This window comes from Poecilia formosa, unplaced genomic scaffold, assembly GCF_000485575.1.
Source record: "Poecilia formosa unplaced genomic scaffold, Poecilia_formosa-5.1.2 Scaffold429, whole genome shotgun sequence".
In the NCBI taxonomy this organism is placed as follows: domain Eukaryota; kingdom Metazoa; phylum Chordata; class Actinopteri; order Cyprinodontiformes; family Poeciliidae; genus Poecilia; species Poecilia formosa.
In genome coordinates, this window is record NW_006800368.1 from 415,970 (window position 1) to 436,303 (window position 20,334).

General features: G+C 38.9%; 1 protein-coding gene and 1 long non-coding RNA gene across 3 annotated transcripts in view; one reads left to right on the forward strand and one right to left on the reverse strand.

Annotated features, from left to right (window-relative positions):
• The window catches only part of LOC107833703 (uncharacterized), an 11,651-nt gene extending 10,152 nt beyond the window's left edge, over positions 1–1,499 (reverse strand). Inside the window, exons 1-2 of the long non-coding RNA XR_001659462.1 lie at positions 1,430–1,499; positions 13–16 (exon numbers count right to left, since the gene is read on the reverse strand). This is a non-coding gene — a long non-coding RNA (uncharacterized LOC107833703). The remainder of the gene's footprint in view (positions 1–12; positions 17–1,429) is intronic.
• Positions 1–20,334, forward strand: part of gys2 (glycogen synthase 2) — a 41,284-nt gene that overhangs the window by 14,584 nt on the left and 6,366 nt on the right. For both annotated transcript variants that reach the window (XM_007577154.2, XM_007577155.2), the window contains 7 exons: positions 12,512–12,629; positions 12,772–12,892; positions 12,985–13,091; positions 13,255–13,314; positions 13,395–13,473; positions 15,784–15,897; positions 16,944–17,070. In XM_007577154.2, coding sequence (XP_007577216.1) covers positions 12,512–12,629; positions 12,772–12,892; positions 12,985–13,091; positions 13,255–13,314; positions 13,395–13,473; positions 15,784–15,897; positions 16,944–17,070 — 726 coding nt within the window. The remainder of the gene's footprint in view (positions 1–12,511; positions 12,630–12,771; positions 12,893–12,984; positions 13,092–13,254; positions 13,315–13,394; positions 13,474–15,783; positions 15,898–16,943; positions 17,071–20,334) is intronic.

Consider the following 20,334-nt stretch of genomic DNA (forward strand, 5'->3'; position numbering starts at 1 on the left):
GAAAAAATAAACTAACCTCAGTTAAGTAAAATAAAATTGTAAACTTTTGGAATTGTAATGATTCCTCTTTAAAAACAAATTATTTTGTTTTAAAAACTTTTTTTTAATTAAATAACAAATTTTTGTCTTGTGAACTTAAAGTTTATGTTTGGCAAATAACTTCTTTATTTGCACACATCAGAAATATTTTGTTGTGATTTTGGGTCCTGCCCATGACTTCATGTGAGAATCACAAGCAAAACTTTGAGTCAAACAAAAACTTAGAATATCAAGAAAAGATTTCTGACATGCACAAATAAGTTTGTTTTGCAAAAAACATTCACTTCATGAGACAAATGTGTGATTTAAATGTTTAAAAAAGTTTTAAGTAAAACTCAGTAGGCTTTTCCCACAGTGACATGCATTAACAATTCAATTTTTGCTTTTGTTTTTTTCTTTTTTTTTCTGCAGTTCCACCTTAAAGTTTGATGCAGCTCTGCTTTCCTGAATGGACCATCTTCATCTCCACTGCAGCAAACAGGCAGCTCTTTTTTTATAGATTACAGTCACTAAAAGGTTGCATTGTGCCCTTGTTTATATTTTTTTATATTTTTAATAGTGTAATTCTGTAAAGACAAAATATGTAAATCAGAGCTAAACCACCAGCTCTGATTTACATATCTTGCTAAATTGCGGGTTTGAATACTGCAATACTTAGAAATTACTAATCAAATATCTTACATATGCATAGTTGTATGCTCTGTATAGAGATTTACCTTAGCTTTGATTGTATATTTCACAATTTTGTAATTTATCATTGTTTATTAAACTCTGAAAGCTGAGAGGCTTTGTTAATATTCTGTCCTATAATGCGGTAAGATGTGCCCCTTTTTTTATTTTTGAGCACCTCCCCTTTTAGTGGTCTCTGCACGGCCCTGAATGGGGAGAGTTCCAGAGACCGGGGGCAGCTACAGCCACAGCGAATACCCGATCTCCTATGGTCCTTAATCTGGATCGAGGAATGTGGAGGAAGTTGCAGTCTTGTGATCGTAGAGATCTGGTAGATGAATGTGGAATGAGAAGGTCCTTCAGATAATCCGGTGAGGTTCCGTTTAAACATTGATGGGTAATGAGAGAGATTTTGTACTGAATTCTGTAGGTGACAGGAAGCCAGTGAAAATCATGGAGAATAGGTGTAATATGATCAGATTTACGAGCTCTGAACAGAATCCTGGCTGCGCTGTTTTGAATGTATTGAAGCTACTGACGGTGTTTTCTATGTATTTCAACAAACAGAATTGCAGTAGGAGACAAAGGCATGGACGAGAGTCTCGGCATCAGAGAAAGAGAGAAATGGACGAATTTTTGAGATATTACGAAGATGAAAGAAACAAGTTTTAAACAGATGCTTAATGTGATTTTCAAATGTGAGATGAGAATCCATTCTTACTCCAAGATTTGTAACAGTGGTGGAAAGGAGGATGTCTTGTCCAGAAAAGAAAATAGTCGTCAAAGTTAAAGATTGAACCTGAGGTGTTCCGATCAACATGGTCTCAGTTTTGGAGCAGTTTTCTTAACTGAAGAAAATTCTGATTCATCCACGTCCTTATCTCTTCCACGCAAGTAGTGAAGGCAGTGAGTGAAAATGGTGGTAATGATGCTCCAGTTCTAATGTAAAGTTGTATATTGTCGCCAAAGCAGTGGAAGGAGATGTTATGCCGCTTAATGATTTGACCCAAAGGCAGCATGTAAAGAGAAAATAGCAGGGGCCCTAGGACTGACCCTTGTGGGACACCACAGGAGACAGAGAGCCTGGGAGTTGGCCTTGCCAAGGCTAACACATTCCAGTCTATTGGAGAGGATTTAAACCAGTCCAGAACAGTGTCACAGAGGCCGACCTCCACATGAGGACGGTGTAGGAGGATATTATGGTCCACAGTGTCAAAGGCTGCAGTAAGGTCAAGGAGGAAAAGGAGAGAAGTAGGAGCAGTATCAGCTGCCATTAGGACATCATTAGTAACTCTCAGCAAAGCGGACTCAGTACTGTGAGCAGAACGAAACCCAGACTGAAATTTCTTGTACAGAGAATGTTGTTGTAGATGGAGCTGCAGCTGAGCGGTAACAGCCTTTTCCAGCACTTTTGACAAAAAAGGGAGGTGAGAGATTGGGCGGTAATTGGAAAGAATGTCTGGATCCAGGGTATTTTTTTTGAAGAGGTTTAATGATAGCTGATTTAAGAGGCAATGGAACATGACCAGATTTCAGTGAGTTGTTTATTATTTGTGTGATTAATGATTAGATGATGATTAATGATTAGATTTTATGAGTGATGAGGGGAAGGGATCCAGGGCACAAGATGAAGGCTTCATTTCTTGAGGATAGTCTCCACTTCACTCTGAGCATCAAAGCAGCTCAGGGACCCATGATGCACAAGGGTAGATGCCAGCCGAAGATCAGGAAGGCTATGGAGCTGATAGCTAATAAAGTTAACTTTGTTTTGAAAAATGAGAGAAACAGGTTGCATTTTTGAGTCGAATCCTCAGCATGACTTTGTGTAATGGGATGAAGGAGATGGTTTATTGTAGAGAAAAGCTGTTTAGGATTTCCCGGACAGCTGTTGATGATGTTGGAATAATACTTAGACCGTGCTTCCTTAAGAGAAAAGGCATAAGATTTCTGATGTTCCTTATATGCCTATATACCTGATTTTTTTAAACGTCTCTCAATAGCACGACCAACAGTTTTCATATTCCACAGCTCATCAGTGTACCAAGGGGCTGAGCGGGAGAATGACACCAGCCTCGATTTAAGAGGAGCATGGAGCTCCAAAAGCTCCTGGAGAGATTGATTATAGTAATCCACAGAGTCATTTGCAGATGAATGATTGACAGCAGTCAAGGAGTGAAGAGCAGAAGACAAAGCCTTGGGGGAAATGTTTTTCAAGTCACGGAACTGAATAAGACGTTTAGGATTTGGAGGCACTTCTACAGAGACAACACTGTGGTCCGAGACACCCAGGTCATATACAGATACGTTTTTGATAGTTATAGTGTCTGTGATCACCAGGCCCAGAGTACGCCCCCTGTTGTGTGTAGGGGCTTCATCATCCTGGGTAAGATTAAGCGAGTCCAGAAGAGACTTAAAATCTGCTGTCAGGCTGAAAGAAGAATGATCAATATGGATATTTAAATCTCCAAGAATGATATTTTTCACATAACAGGCACAGAAAGAAGTGAGGAGTTCATGCATCTCTAAATTAAATGAAACATGTAGTTTAGGAGGCCAATAAAGCAATATAATATTCATCTGGAGAGGGGCCAAACATTCAAAAGAAGAAAAGCCCTGAAGAACCAGATGGGACAATTTTAAATTACTGCAGTAAATTACAGCCAGACCACCACCGCAGCCCGTGTGGCGAGCTCTCTGCAGATAGCTATATCCAGGGGGACGGGCTGCATTCAGTGAACTGTACTCATCCGGTTGGTGCCATGTCTCAGTAAGGCACATAAGGTCCAAATTCTTCTCCAGAATATGGTCATGAATAAGACAGGATTTGTTGGACAATGATTGAACTTTGAAAAGTTCTATTTTAACACTGGCTGGAGTAGAAACCTTTTGAAGAGGTTTCAGCAGACTGAAATACATTCCACGATTTCCTTGCCCCTTCGTGCATTGTGTTCTTCCAGCCATGTCAGGGACCACTGACGCAGCATTCTGATGATGTAATTGTTAATATTAAGATAAGTGTCACAAATCTGTGCAGCAGCCATCTGAATTGTGGAGCCGCAGGAGGAACTCTGTGCGCTGCACTCTGACAACAAAGACAGGGCGGTAACATTTTTTAAAACTTAAAAAAATCTTTACAAAATTTTTTAAAATCCAGGAAATAACACTATTTATAAAATAAATACCGTATTTTCCGGACTACAAACCACACCCCCAAAGTTTTTTTAAAATTTAAAAAAATCTTTAAAAAATCTTAGGCTCTAATCCTTCTTAGATCTTCCTTCTTTTAAAATCCTTCTTAGGGTTTTCCAGACAATAGAGGAACACACAAGAACACACACAAATTACTAACGGTTTTTTTTTTTTGTACTGTTGTAACAATTAAACAATCTCCCCTTCAGTTCAAGTGGAGACACATTGTTGATGTTACCATTATAAAATAGCTTACAGTTAAGAATTGGAAAATATCAATGTAATTTTCACAGGTGGCGGAGCGTTGTTGTTAGCAGCTGCTAAAAGCAACTAAAAAGTTACTTTTAATGTAACTTAGTTTTGGGAAGTTTGAATTGTATTAATGATTGTTTCTGTGGAGCTGGTGAATCTACTGTGGATCTTTCTATGGGTATAGTCAGAGGACGAATCACAGGAGTTACCACTCTATGGCAGAAAAAGCTGGATCCAGTTCTAAATGTCATCAGAACTGGTGTTGACTGGTGTATTACTGTACATTTAAAAGTTGAAAACAAATAATTTGTCATTATTAATGTCTACACACCAGATGAGGGTCCCCAGAATGAAGACATTTATTTGAATAGACTTGCTTTCTTGAACTCTTTTATTGATGACCATTATTTTACCTCAGTGTATAGGTGATATGAATGCAGATATATCTGATGAACACTCTTCATTTGCCAAACATATGCATCAGTTTTGTGATAACAGTTTTATATTGTCCAGTCAGCTCCTGCTACCTGGAGATAGCTATACATATATAAGTGAAGCTTGGCATACGACATCATGGCTTGTCCATTGCATTAGCTCTGCTGATGCCCATGCTTTTGTAAAATGAATAAAAATCTTATATCAGGGGTCCCCAAACTTTTTCCTGTGGGGGGCCGGAGTCAGTTTGTAACAGAAAAAGTGTGACGATTGCAGGAGTGCCTAAATGTAAAAATGTCTTGTTTTCCACAAAGCACAATCAAATAACTCTCTCTGGGTTCTTCACAGAACAAAAGTCAGGAAATAAATAACACTATTAATGAAATAAATAATAACCAAATAACCCTCTGTGGGTTCTTCACAGAAAAAATCCAGGAAATAATACTATTTATGAAATAAATACCGTATTTTCCGGACTATAAACCGCACCCCCAAAGTTTAAAAAAAAACAAAAAAAAAAAACAGTAAACATACACATATAAGCCGCACTGGGCTATAAGCCTCAGATATCTCTGCTGCTCCAGATTTTCCACAATGAGCACACAGCAGAGGGGCGGACACCCAAAATTTGAGTCATTACAGATCAATTGAATATCATATTTATTACAGTTGACAAAGAAAAAGGTGCCAAGTTTAGATTTAACTGAACTGATTACGGTAGTTTCTGAACAGTAACTGTAACAGAAAAAGTGCTGATCCTTCGTGTCTGCTAGTAGCATGTGCTAAATGAAAATGGGCGCTTTCTTCTTCTTCTTTAGATTTCAACGGCAGCTTCCATCCATTAATGTTCCACTACTGCCATCTACTGGATCCTAATATTTATACCTCAAATTCTCAAAATGATCCCAGTATTATTTAAAAATGAAAAATCTTCTTTTTCCCCTCAATGCTATTTAACTGATCAACAACATTCTCCAATTTCAATTCCCTATAAAACCTAATTCTGTTTTAATGGGCGCTTTCTTCTTTTATTTCCAATTTTGACTTCCAATGATTCACTTCCTGCAAAAGAGCCCCCTGGTGGTTGAAGAAAAATCCACATATAAGCTGCACCGAACTATAAGCCACATGGTTCAAAGTTTAGGAAAAAAGTAGCGGCTTATAGTCCGGAAAATATGGTATATGAAAAAAAATCTAAATGCTCTCAGGTATTGTTCAGGGGGCCGGATCAAATGTGGAGGCGGGCCAAATTCGGCCGTGGGCCGTAGTTGGGGGACCACTGTCTTATATGAATATTCTATGTCAGATCATGTTCCATTTTTAATGATGCTGGATAATCAAAGTCTTCCAGAGTTTATATGGGGGGTAAATAGTGCCCCCACAGTTAAATTTCAGTGGTCCAGACTCTCTAAAGATGATTTATTAGCATATAATATGAAAACTGATATTCTTTTGAGTAAAATAAAGCTTCCTCTTCAATCTATTATGTGCTCAGATGTTAATTGCAGTGATATTTCTCACTGTATAGATCTCCATACTATGTATGATGGCATCGTGGGTGCTTTGTATGAGAGTACAAGACCATACCTTACATGCAGAAAGACTAATAACATCAGGCCAGGTTGGAATAAACATGTGTCAGGATACCATGCAGAAGCCAAACAAGCATATAAGATGTGGGTACAAGCAGGTAGACCAAGAGATGGAACTCTCCTAGATTATAAAAACTTACCAGTGCAAAATTTAAATATGCCATTCGATACATTTCCAAATGTGAGCAGAACATGAGAGCAGACTCCATGGCTGAAAAACTGCTTTGTAATAATGCCATTGGCTTTTGGAATGATGTCAGAGCTTTAAACAGGTCTGCTGCATTACTCCCCTGTACCACAGAGGGCATATCTGAGGCTCATGATATAGCAGAGCTATGTAGACAGCACTACTCTGCCTTATTTAACTGTGTAAAAAGTGAACCCTATGGATTGGGAAATATTGCTAAAAGTGAAGTGGCTATAATAACCCCTAGTCAAGTCCAGCAGGCTATAACTTACTTGTGTGAGAATAAGGCAACAGGTTCTGATAGCATTACAGCAGAACATCTGAAATATGCTAACCAAAAAGTGGCTGTGCTGCTTGCAAAGCGTTTCTCTGGGTTTATGACCCATGGACAGTTGCCTGATTCTTTATTATCTATCACCCTTATGCCGGTAATTAAGGACAAACTAGCAAGGTTGGTAGCCTTAATAACTACAGACCAGTAGCTTTAGCTAGTGTGATATCTAAAGTGTTAGAAAACATCTTGCTTGGTCGGCTCAATCAGTTTATTAGTACAACAGATAATCAATTTGGTTTCAAAGCCAAGTTGGGAACTGATTTCTGTATTTATGGCCTGAAAGAGTCTATTTGACCCATAAAAAACATCACAATTTTAAAGGCCTGCATCTGCCTTGCTTTCTTTGGTTCAATACTGATAATTAGCACAATATTTGCTGCTCATGAATTTAACATCCAACAGTCCACATCCAGTGTGCAAGTAGGTTGCTTACATTTTTTCTATTAGTTTTAGATACTGAAATGTCTCTCCCCATGAGCAACAGTCAAAAGCAACGTGCAAACACATAAAGGAATCCAGACTTCTCAAATATGTTACGTAGTTGCATTTTATTCAAGCTGCAGTACATAACTTTAATAAAATATGTTTTCTCCATATTTGTTAAAGCTGTCATGATGTCATGACAGTTTGTTATGAGACAGATAATCTGTCAAAACAATCGATCTCCTCCATCTCCTTCCTGAACTACTATTGCTAGCTAAAGCAATGCACCGTTCTGACCAAAACAACCAGTCAGAACCAGTAGGACACTCTTAGCGCTGTCAATCATCCTCATTCACTCACTGCTAAACATGCTAATGGTGGAGAAACAACTTATCATTACAAGAAACTGTTTATCTCCCATCATTGGTAGCTATGCTAACTAAACTGAGCATTCACAGTTTGAATCTGTACAGCTCTGTGCTATGCTAACTGCGGTACGGCACCAATCGAGGTGGAGAAAGGATGAGCAGCACATGAGATTGTGATTGACAGCACAAAAACTCTCCTGCCACTGACTGGTTGTTTCTAGCACTGGGAGAAAGCAGAGGAAATAGATTTACACAGATTACCTCTCATACCATACTGTCACAACACAATGACAGTTTCAACAAATATGTAAAAAAAAATATTTTTTATAAAAGTTACATAGTGCAGCTTTAATTTCACTTAGGAGAGGACTGGACAGGAGGAACGTGGCAACATATAACTGTAATTTAAATCCAACTAAGGTAAAACTGTGTGGACTGGCTGCAGTCCAGACAGGAGGCTGTTTTTATTATCATTTTATAAAGATTGTTTGAATTTCTGTCTGCAACAAATATAGTGTTTTTGTTGTGTAACTGTAAAAAGAGCAAAGACACAGAGAAATCCAGATTCACTGGACTGATGCTAACTAGGTTGTCATTGGACACAGTGTTGCTCACCTTTTTCACTGGGAATGGGAAGGAAGAGGGTTTATGCTGGTATGGTGGTTAGAGCTGCTGCTGACTGTTTCATCTGTTGTTAAATGGTAAAAGGTACAAGGAACGAGTTAAATATATGAATATGTTGGTATTTTTTTTCCTTAATTCATTAAATGCTAGTGAAAAGGAGACAAACAGTAGTTTGTAGCTAAGCTAATTATGCTAAATGGTTGATAATCTCACACAGTCTACTCACCTCTCTTGGAGAAAATCTGGGTTATAAATTAACACTCTTGCCTTTATCTTTCTGTCCCTGTCTCTCTTTTTTTTTTTTTGAAAACCTGATTTTATAACTTTTTTTAGCAGCATAGTAATTGCCACAATCGTTCTTGTCTTCCTCTGTCTGCTGCTAACGGCGTCCCTCTGAAGCGCTCCAAGCAGGAACGAACCATTTAACGCAGATATGGGGTTCAGGGCAAATATGGATGTGTGTTTTTTCGTCTGGGAGTGGTAATGTAACCAAAGAACAGAATTTACTCGGGTTCAGATAGCAGTTTACTATCAACCAGTTATGTTTATTACAAGTTACTGGACTGAAACACATCCAACTTCGTCTGAACACTTCGTCATACAGTTTTCCTGGAAAAACCAAGAAAGAAGAAGAAAAAAAAACATTTAGATCATAAAGAATCCTTTCGGGGTCCTCGGTAAAAAAAATAAAATAAAATAAAAGAAGCTGGCCAGCAAAAAAAAAGTTCATATAGATATGTGTGTGTGTGTGTGTGTGTGTGTGTGTGTGTGTGTCTGATGCGTACGAAACGAATCGATGAAAGAGGTTGTCCTGGCTGGGATGGCGACCCAGAATGACGATGGCAGCGGCGTCCACAGACACAGAAAACTCCGCAGCCTCTCTCTCTTCCTCCGCAGGCACAGGAGCACCTTCCCATTGTTCCTTTCCCCGATATCCGTCACAATAATGCATTAGCAGGCATAAAGAAGTCAAGCGCTATGCAGAAGGTAGCCAGAGACTAGCATGTCTCTACTCCGCAGCAGCTCTGAAACTCCAAAGCTCGGGAATTCCCCTAGTAACAAAGAGCAGTGAGCTCCATTTTAAAACAGCACTTAAGATTCTTTATCAGGAATATAATTCCATAAAATAAGCACCTCATGAACATAGATGAAAGTGAAATATTTCACTTAACATGTGTTAAGAAAATAAATTTAAAGTATACTAGTTTTAAAACTTAACATGTCTTGATTGAAATAGCCTAATTATAGTTTTAAAATCAGTAAATTATTCTGGCCTATTGATCTTTATGTTACCTGTAGTTACAGCAGATGGTTTGCTAAGATCTTTTGAACTGCCTTTTGTCTGTGTGGGAAAAAATCAGAAGTTGTAGCTTTTCATACTCATCTGTGAAAAGCTGTAAACACAACAGGAGTTCCTGCATGGCTTTAGAGAGAGGGTCAGAGATAGCTCGTGGTTGGAGGAGCAAAGATACGCCTTATTTGAATAAATTAAAGATAAGAATACGCCTTTTACTATAAAACTTTCTACACAGAAGTAACAAATTAGATTTGCTCTCGCAATTCTCCAAAGACACCTTTGCACGTCTTTGCTTTTCTTTCTTTCATCCATCTTTCCATTTATGTCAGGTAAATGAATGTATGTCTCNGTTGTCCTGGCTGGGATGGCGACCCAGAATGACGATGGCAGCGGCGTCCACAGACACAGAAACTCCGCAGCCTCTCTCTCTTCCTCCGCAGGCACATGAGCACCTTCCCATTGTTCCTTTCCCCGATATCCGCCACAATAATGCACTAGCAGGCATAAAGAAGTCAAGCGCTATGCAGAAGGTAGCCAGAGACTAGCATGTCTCTACTCCGCAGCAGCTCTGAAACTCCAAAGCCCGGGAATTCCCCTAGTAAAGAGCAGTGAGCTCCATTTTAAAACAGCACTTAAGATTCTTTATCAGGAATATAATGCCATAAAATAAGCGCCTCATGAACATAGATGAAAATGAAATATTTCACTTAACACGTGTTAAGAAAATAAATTTAAAGTATGCTAGTTTAAAACTTAACATGTCTTGATTGAAATAGCCTAATTATAGTTTTAAAATCAGTAACTTATTCTGGCCTATTGACCTTTATGTTACCTATAGTTACAGCAGATGGTTTGCTAAGATCTGTTGGACTGCCTTTTGTCTGTGTGGGAAACAATCAGGAGAAGTTCTAGCTTTTCACACTCATCTGTGAAAAGCTGTAAAACAGCAGGAGTTCCTGGCTTTAGAGAGAGGGTCAGAGATGGCTCCTGGTTGGATGAGCAAAGATACGCCTTATTTGAATAAATTAAAGATAATAATACGCCCTTTACTATAAAACTTTCTACACAGAAGTAACAAATTAGATTTGCTCTCGCAATTCTCCAAAGACGCCTTTGCACGTCTTTGCTTTTCTTTCTTTCTTTCCTTCCTTCTTCTTTCCATTTATGTCAGGTAAATGAATGTATGTCTCTGTTGTTCTGCAGTTTCTGTTGTAATTTTATGCGTTGTCTTCTATTGGATTAAACTGCAATTCTGTGACGTCTGCCCTCGTTGTTTTTGTGTGGCTACACGTGGCCCGCCGGGAGAACCTGGAATCAGAAGATCGAGCCAAAAGAGTTTCTTTCTTAAGAAATATTATAACCTAGAATCTTCTTCAACACACGACAAACTTGACAGTTATTTTAACTCACAATACCCATGGTAAAACAGAAGTTTGGTTTCTAAAACATTACGGAATTAGCGACGACTTAGTACATAAAATTAGAACACATACGACATTACAAATCTCCAGTAATGCCCACCTAGCAGGAAAATATCATATATCAGGCATAAAGAAGTCAAGCGCTATGCAGAAGGTAGCCAGAGACTAGCATGTCTCTACTTTGCAGCAGCTCTGAAACTCCAAAGCCCGGGAATTCCCCTAGTAACTGCAGTCGGAACACTGCCGTAAAGTGATGTCGTACTTTGCTCTTAAGTTGACACTACCCATAAAGTAAAAACAATACAGAAAAGCAAATAACACAGAACAAACAAATAAAATACAGCTGGGTTACAGGAACATACAATTTTTACTGCTAAAAACAATCTTCGAAAATACAATCTGATTAATTTTGTAATTGACAGGGCCCCGATTTTTTTGTTTTGTTTGTTTTTTTGTAATTTCTATGAACAAAAAATAAATAATGAAATTGTCGAGGGCCCCCTGTTGGTCAGTGCCCCTAGAATTGTTGTCACTTTCCCCCCCTATACCGCGCCCCTGCCCAGCAGTACTGGTTTTCAGCAGTTACTGAATATCTGCTCTGATTATGGGTTGAGATTTGATGTACAGTAGGACTAGAGCAGACAAACGACTCTGTTTCGCTGATTTTTTTTCTGTCGGGACAAAAGTTAAATGTTTGTTCCAAAGGTAAATATCTGGGTCACTACATCACAGACCAGCTCTGTGATGATGATGACATTTATCGGCAGTGTCGCATGTTGTACGCCCAGGCTAACATTCTGGGGGGGAGGTTTTACATGTGCACTCATAAGGTAAAAATAAGCCTGTTTAAAGCTTATTGTACATCCTTGTATGCAGCTCCTTTGTGGTGTAAATTTGAAAAAGCTAGCATGCAGAAGCTTAAGGTTGCTTATAATGACTCCCTGAGAATTCTGCTTAAGAAACCCAGGTTTAGCAGTGCAAGTGAGATGTTTTGTAATGCACATGTCAGAACATTTCAGGCACTCATGAGACATTTGATATACAAGTTTATGCGTCGTTTGTGCATTGTAATGTTTTCACATCCCTCTAAGATACCAGTTGGCACTGTGGAATCATTGATATGCAAGTCTCTTATAAGATTTGATTTATTTCTTTTATTTTTATTTTATTTTGCATGTGTTGTATGTTATGTCTTTGTGGACCACGAATCTATTGAATAACGCTTCTCTCCTCTCTCTTAGTTACTTTCCAAATCAAGTAATCAGTAATCCGATTAAAGTTACTTTTTCAAAGTAACTATGCCATCACTGGTCTGGACACAGTAATAGTTTGAACAAATATGTAAAAAAAATATATACTGTTTGATAAAAGTTATCTATTGGAACTTTAACAAAGATAAAAGAATGAGTGAGAGCTGCTGAAATAGGCATCAACTTGTGCAGTAAAGGAAGCAGGTTAGGTTTTTTGGAATAGTTTTTTCTTTTTACCCTTAATAAATGAAATCATTTGAAAACTGCATTTTGTATTTACTCAGGTTATCTTTATTTATCTAATCCTCTGACATATTTCGAGTGTGGCAGTAAAGCAAAAACAGATGCAGGCAAATACTGTCTCAGTATTGTTTGTACTTTTCTCCACCAGTAGAGTAAAGTCAGCTCTGTTCTGTTTAACTCTGGCGTAGATGTGGTGACCCCAAATGGGCTGAATGTGAAAAAATTCTCAGCCATGCATGAGTTTCAGAACTTGCACTCCACTAACAAGACCCGCATCCAGGAGTTTGTCAGAGGACACTTTTATGGGTGAGCCTGTAGTTCAGTCAGTAAGCTGATATGGCTCTGTGATTTTACTGTTGCCTGGTCCAATTCAAATAGGTCACATCATTCTGAGTTACAATGTGATACTGCCTAACTTCTGTCAGTTTGTAAAATTTCATTTTGGCAGGCATCTTGACTTCAACTTGGACAGAACCCTGTTCTTTTTCATTGCTGGGAGATATGAATTCTCCAACAAGGGAGCTGACATTTTTCTTGAATCGCTATCTAGACTCAACTACTTGCTGCGGGTGAGGACCTTCAACTCAGAATTTGTGGTTCTCCATCTTGTGTTTTCCAGTTTTATCTAGCCCACATGAATCCCTCATGACTTTCTCAACAGGTCCACAGAAATGACCTGACTGTGGTGGTTTTCTTCATAATGCCAGCCAAAACCAACAACTTCAATGTGGAGTCTCTGAAGGGCCAGGCCGTGCGCAAACAGCTCTGGTAGGTTCTCTTTGAAATATTTAGATGTAAACGGTAACAAACCTCAGCGTACCTCCATCTCCATCAAAGTCACACTTTGATGTACTTACTGTACAGCTTTCAGGTGTACGGTAAGTACTTTGAAAGAAACATTAAATCTTTGTTTGATCTTTGTTGCTCACAGGGACACGGCTCACACTGTGAAGGAGAAATTTGGTAAAAAGCTTTATGAATCTTTGCTGACGTGAGTATAAACATTTTGTGAAGTAATTATGGTTATGTGTGAATGGAAATCCTTTAAATGTTTCTGTTATCTGTCTTCAGAGGAAACATCCCAGACATGAACACCATTCTGGACAGAGATGACTTGACGATTATGAAGAGAGCTATTTATGCTACACAGGTACAAAATCTAACTGTATGTATTGGAATTTATTTCCATTGTGTTGTCCTGAAATAATGTATTTAGTTTTATAACAGGTTAATTGTCTCATCATGAGCTTGTAGCGTTTGTTTATCACACTTGTCAAACCTGGGCAATAATGGTTTGACTAGGTCATCACCGTAAGACCCTTATCTCATCATTTTGAGATAATGGATGAATATTGTTATGTGGATGTTAATGTTGGGGCAGCAATAACAGTTGCTCTCCTGTCTGCTCTGTTTATATTCGGGCTCTTAACATAACATTGAAACACCTATTAAATTTTAAGGCTTTACTTTAGCTTAAAGGCTTTTGTAAGGAGATGTGCATTCATTAAATTTCTTTTAAAGATTAAATCTGCATTTTAACCTTCTGTCATACTGTAGAGTCTATTTGTGATATTGTGGTCAGTGGCTGGTGATGCAGACTTATTCTGGGAGGATTTATCAAAGTAAAAGTATTATTCAAGTGTCTTAACTGTAATTAAAACCAGTATGGGATTAATGCCAACCTTCACTTTGGACCGTGAGTCAATACAATATCTGTGTTAGAGCTGGATATACCAACAAAGTATCAGCAAAAGGTCATTCACAATTAAATAATAAATGTATATTAGTGGAGAGGTTTCACAGGTTGAGGTCAAGGCTCATTGACTACGTGTGTCAGCAATGATTGGAATTAAACTCTTCAACTGAAAAAAATAGGGAATATTGTGGGACTTATTTTTCTCTGGTTTTAAAGGTCATGGAATTCATGTTACACTAAACACTGAGCAAAATATTTAAATGTAGACAGACAAAATACTATATTGCAAGCTTTCTAATGATGCCAAATACAGAAATAAAAAACTGAAGATGTGGCCATGTGAACGGTGACACTCTGATGAAACAACCCCAGCAGCTTTACTAAGATGTTAAAACATCATCAGTGTGTTCATGTAGTCTGCTGTCACCAGCATCTCGTCACAGACTGGGCTGTGCTGAAGCAGCAGCATTCAACACAGAACTTTCCTGGCTGGAGAAACAAGTCAGGCAGGCTGGCTCTGTGGTCAGCACAAGGCTGGACTCTCTGGTAACAGTGGCAGAGAGGAGAACATTACAGAAACTCCAGGCTATTATAGACAATGCCAGTCACCCTCTGCACACTGTCACCAGCAGCCAGGAAAGCAGAGTCAGTGGGAGACTGCTTCTTCCAAAGTGCAGGAATCAGCAGACTGAGAAACTTGAGCAATTAAACTGTTCAACTCTTCACTGGAAGGGAGGATGGCTAACAGAACAACAGAAACAGAGGGACTATCTGACCATTCAATGAATTGCTACTGCCTTTGACAACCCTTTTTATAGACACAGTAACATTCAAAACTTTTTCAGACTGTAAACATTAGTTGCTTGTCAGCTTCATCAGATCAGCTTATCCTTTTCACAGATATATAACCTATTTCTTTGTATGAAAATAATTCAAACATTTTGCTTGTATTTTAGTTTATCAGAAGAAATGGAAAACATCTTGCATTCACAGAAAACCCAAGGACTGTTTCCTGCTCTTTTTTCTTTCTGATGTCACTAGCTTCTGGCTTTTTTCTTTTCACTGTCCCAACATAGTGATAATTTTAACATACAAGTAAGAAACATACTTAAAAAAATGAATAAAAATAACATACTGCAGCTTTAACACAAAAGAAGCTGAACTGAGACTGTATGCTGGGATCATCCTGCAGTCAGTGCTGACCTGGTGATTCCTCCAGACACCGGCTGGACTTCTTCTGAACTACCGTTGATCTATAAACCTTTCTAAATCTGCTTTTGTGTCTGGAATTGTCACCTATTTAAGAGTCATGTAGCAAGCATTATGACATTGGTAATGTGCTTAGCCCTACAGAGGTGGTGGAGACTGAGACATACCCCAAAAGACTTGAACCACAACTGCACACCACTGTAGTTTTTTTTTTAATTGAAAAAAAAAATAATAATAATAATAAAAAATAAAAATAAAAAATCTATTAAAAAAAACTATACTCTTCTTTGTTCAGTTCCTTTTGACAATTTTGAAAAGCTTTATGATGGTTTGTCACATCAAATATAATTTAAAAGTGCTACAGCTTACAATAACATGATTTGACACAATGTGAAAAGGTTTTTGCAATAGAGTGATGTTGAATGCATGGACAAAAGAGCATATATGCAAATATGAGCCTGAATGTATTGGATGACGTTGTTCACATTTTACTTGGTTTTCAGAGTCTAAAAACTAGAAACTTTGCTCACTGTATGTCCTAATGATTTTTCTCAGAGACACAGTCTTCCTCCAGTGACCACTCACAATATGCTGGACGACTCTGAAGATCCAATACTGTTCAACGTCAGACGCATTGGTCTCTTCAATTCCAGAAACGACCGCGTCAAGGTAGATTAAACATTCTGTCTTTTACAACCTGCGGTGCTGGGGTCAGTAAGTCCCCACTTCTTCCTCTATTAGTCCACTGTTGTTATTTGAATTCAATGATTAAAACAATGTCATATTTTGTTGTCTAAATGCAAGTAAAATACATTCTCTTGCAAATATATTTGACTGAAAAAATGTAAGTAATCATGAAAAAATGCCAGTTTGATTGGGAAGAACTGTTATTTGGCCATTCTTGATTTGCAAACACAAATAATAAAAAATATGAATTGAACATTAAGCACCTTAAGTAAGAGGAAGCTGGAAAATCAAACACATGAATTTGGCAGAAGATAGATGCTCTTGTTATAGAAGATTGGTAGGGAATAGTTTAAAACTTTTGTCCTGGAAAGAATTACAGGAAAGAAAATTTGAGAAAATCTGAATGAAATGTCCTGGCCATGGGTGTTATGGTTTTGATTTTGGCTATGTGAGGTAAAATAAAACCCAAATCAGATTTTTTTGTCCATATCATGGTAATTTGATCAGCCCAAGTCTGATCTTTTCAAGCCCAAAAAATAAAATAAAAAAATCTGATTGATGTGACTTCTATATGAGATAATAAATTGGATACATATTTGATTGTATTTAAAACATCTGCAGTCTAAAAAATATATTTTTATAAACATTACCTACTGCAGCTGTAAAATGCTTCATTTGATCGGCTGTTTGTGCCTTCACTCTGCCAAGGCTCACCTCATTGTGACTAGAAATCTAAACTGAGAAGATGGCCTGCTTTAGTGACTCAATGAGCTTTTAGTTCTTTAACTGCAGTTATTTTTTATTTTAGTGTTTTCTTTAAAATGCATACTATCAAACAAAAAACTGTTATATCATAGCCATTTACCTGCCTTGGTAAATATTAACTGCATGCGATTCAAAGAAAAGAGGAAACTAGCTTAGCTTACTGAAAAGCCAGCTACACCTGAGTCTCATTGATTTCATGTAGAAATGTATTCATTTGTATTCATCTGAGTTCATGTATTCATGTGTTCATTGTGTTCTCTCAGATCATCTTCCACCCTGAGTTCTTGTCCTCCACCAGTCCTCTGCTGCCCATGGATTATGAGGACTTTGTCCGAGGCTGTAACCTTGGAGTTTTCCCTTCCTACTATGAGCCGTGGGGATACACACCAGGTAGACTTTGACCAGCAAACAGCAGCTCATGCTGTGTGTGCATGAGACCTTTCCAATAATGCTAAACTGGTGCAACAGGAGACATTAGAAAACATTCATCTTTCAGGTTATGATTTGTTGTAAGGCATCATGCACAACTGTGGTACGTTTACAATGACAAATTGGACCAAGACAAACAAATAACTGTTACAGGATTATGTTACCCAAAAACAATTCCGAATTTATTTTTAACATAGTGTGAAAAAGAAAAACACAAAAACAAAAATAAACTGAAACAACAGTTTGTGGGACATTATACTAAGTGTCTACTATCTGTAGGTGACTCTAGCGTCACATTCTTCTTTTGATCTTTTTCTGTTTATTCACTTCGATCAAATTTTCATTCTAATGTATGTTTTGGTTGTTGGTTTATCTTTATTGTTCCTTTCTGTTTTCTGTATTTCAGTTTCAGGTTTTGCTCAAGTTTATCTTTCACCTTTCCATCAGTTTACCAGCTTGATTCCTTTTCATTTGTTTAAAGTCCTTTATTTTCCCTGGAACTCGCATTTAACTCTAATAGAAGGAACAATTAAACACAAATGAAAGCTTCTGAGAGACATTCAAAGCTTTGGATTTTGTTTTCTAACCTAATCCTGCTTTAAATATCTCAATAACATTCTATATAATGTATGCTGTGGTCCTTGGTCTTCATAGTAATATTTATATTCACTAACAAACCTCTGATGCCAACAAAGGAACAGCTTTTTGTTGTATGCAGTGCTAAGCCCTTTAATTCCTACTCCATCCATCCTAAACCTGTAGAGTTTGACCCTGATCAGGACCTGTAGGAAATCTGTTGAACTGGTCTGTTGAGTAACACTGCCTGGTTTCTGATGACTCAGGTCTGAGTGGCCCACCATGCTTCCTTCAATGAACTGATCAGATTGAGTAGCCCTGTAGATCAGTGGTCCCCAACCTTTTTATTACCACGGACCTGTGAAGACTTGGAAAATTTTGCTGCGCCCTGGGGCGTGAACCGTCAGATAAGGCTTCTGCATGTTGATGTTCCCGCTAAATCCTGAATATACCCAATTTGCGTTGTGTTGGCCATTTTATCGCAGCCTGTGGGGTTTTCCTTGACTGGGAACGAGAATACAACCTGTTGAATGTGACAGGTAGCCAATCAGAAAGCGCGGTGACGTAAGAACAGAGGGGAATCCCAAACAGCTGACATATCGCGCAACTGTGAGTCCGGTGGATATCAGAAATGATATGTGTATATATAAAGGTCATTATTATATATGTTTCTTCAGTTAAAAATGTTAACTATGAGAAAACATAACTCACCTCCAAATCATAGTGCAGCAAATAGAGCGGCTGCTCCCGCCGTCTTTTATCCACCGCCTTTTCTTTTTGTTACGTCTTTTATCTCTTAAAATGACTCCACAAACTGTCACTATTGAACTACATCGTCATCCGTGTTTGGTCATTCTAAATTCCCGTATGCTATGTTGGGGGTTTTACTGGACTATCCTCTGGAATCGGTTCGTGTGGTTTGTTGCTCCTGCCTTGGACACACGAACCGATCGAACCTGTTGGACTTTTATCAGCTCTGTGGTCACAGAGATTTGGAGAATCGGCCGACAATTCTTAATTCTTGCCGTCTAAACCAGACTTAAGACTCACAAGCTCTACTCATCTCCTCTCGACCACTGCCCAAACGCTCTCTGACTCTGGTCGCTATGGTAACGTTTACATATCCCTTCAAAATAAGATACAGATGCGCCACAAAAACGAGCATTTTACTTTCGTGAAAATTTTAACTCACGATAAAGACTAAGGGAGCCCTGAGCTTGTTTCTCTGCAACCAGACGGTCCCATCAGGGAGTGATGGAGACAATGACACCCAAAGTTTTGCTTATATTCACAGCCTGCTTGGTCTCTACGAGGTGAGGCAGTTTGAAGCTTCATTGCTGGGCAGGCATGCGTTTCTGGGCATAACACCGGTGGAAACGCGGTCACTCCGAAATAGAGCCGAGCCGAACCGGGTTGTTTCTANACACCTAAGGAGAATTTAGAGGGACCCCAATTGACCTGACAGTCATGTTTTTGGACTGTGGGTGGAAACCCACGCATGCACAGGGAGAACATGCAAACTCCATGCAGAAGCGTCCGGGCCGGGAATTGAACCCACAACCTTCTTGCTGCTCTACCAACTGTGCAGCACGCTATAAACGCCTAAAAATACTTTTAAGTCTTATAATAATTACGTCATGACGCAGCTCGGACCCTGTGACGTGTTTGACCCATTCCATTGTGTTCTATGTGACAACAACGCCCTCTGGTGGTCTTGTTTTGTTCCTCCTACTCATGGACTTTCACTGGCGACATTCTGTTAAGTCCTCTCCGCTGTTCTGATTTGCTTGATGACTTTCAATTGCCCCTTTTCCACCGGCAATAGAAACAACCCGGTTCGGCTCGGCTCGGCTCGGCTCTATTTCGGAGTGACCGCGTTTCCACCGGCCCTTCTTGGCTCTGTAGCAGGGTGCCGCCTCCTGGTGGCGAAGGGGTGTAGCGCCATGTGCTGTGCTTCGTTCCATGCGACCCAGAGGTCGCGTTAGCGGAATATTTTCCGCATTTGACCGGTTATTTTTTTTAACTACATGAAAATTTAAAGCCCGTCGGTCATTTGACAGGTTATAATTAACACCCTCATGTGAGGACGTGATAGACTTTACGCAAAGAGTTCGTCGCAGAGGAAACTAAAATCAATCAGTAAAAGAATCCTTTCTGAATATCATCTCATGGACACTGAACTAAATGCGTCTTTCTGACTAGTGTTATATCTTTAAAATTTCCTCTTCGGTCATATTTCAGTCCATTTTCTCGTCAATATGCGAGAGCTTAGAGCGATGCGCGCTCCCGCGAGAGGGGATGCAATTTTGGGCAGGCATGAGTTTCTGGGCATAACACCTGTCGCCGCATGTTACTCAGAGCGGCTCGTAATGTTTGACTCACCTACAGGTCCGGGATAAATCCATCCTCCTGTCTCTTCTCTGGGCCTTTTCCCCTTTGCAAAGAAACTTTCCAAAGACATCTGATCTGTTTCTTACTCATTTTGCTGCTTGTGGGCTCAGTGTTGGCGCGCAAGTAACTGAGAGAATCCGGTTAAAGGATTTTCAAAATAAAAGATCCTTTAGACTCAAATAATACATAAAACGGAAATATTTCATTATTTCTTGTGCAGCCCGGTACCAATTGGTCCACGGCCCGGTACCAGTCCGT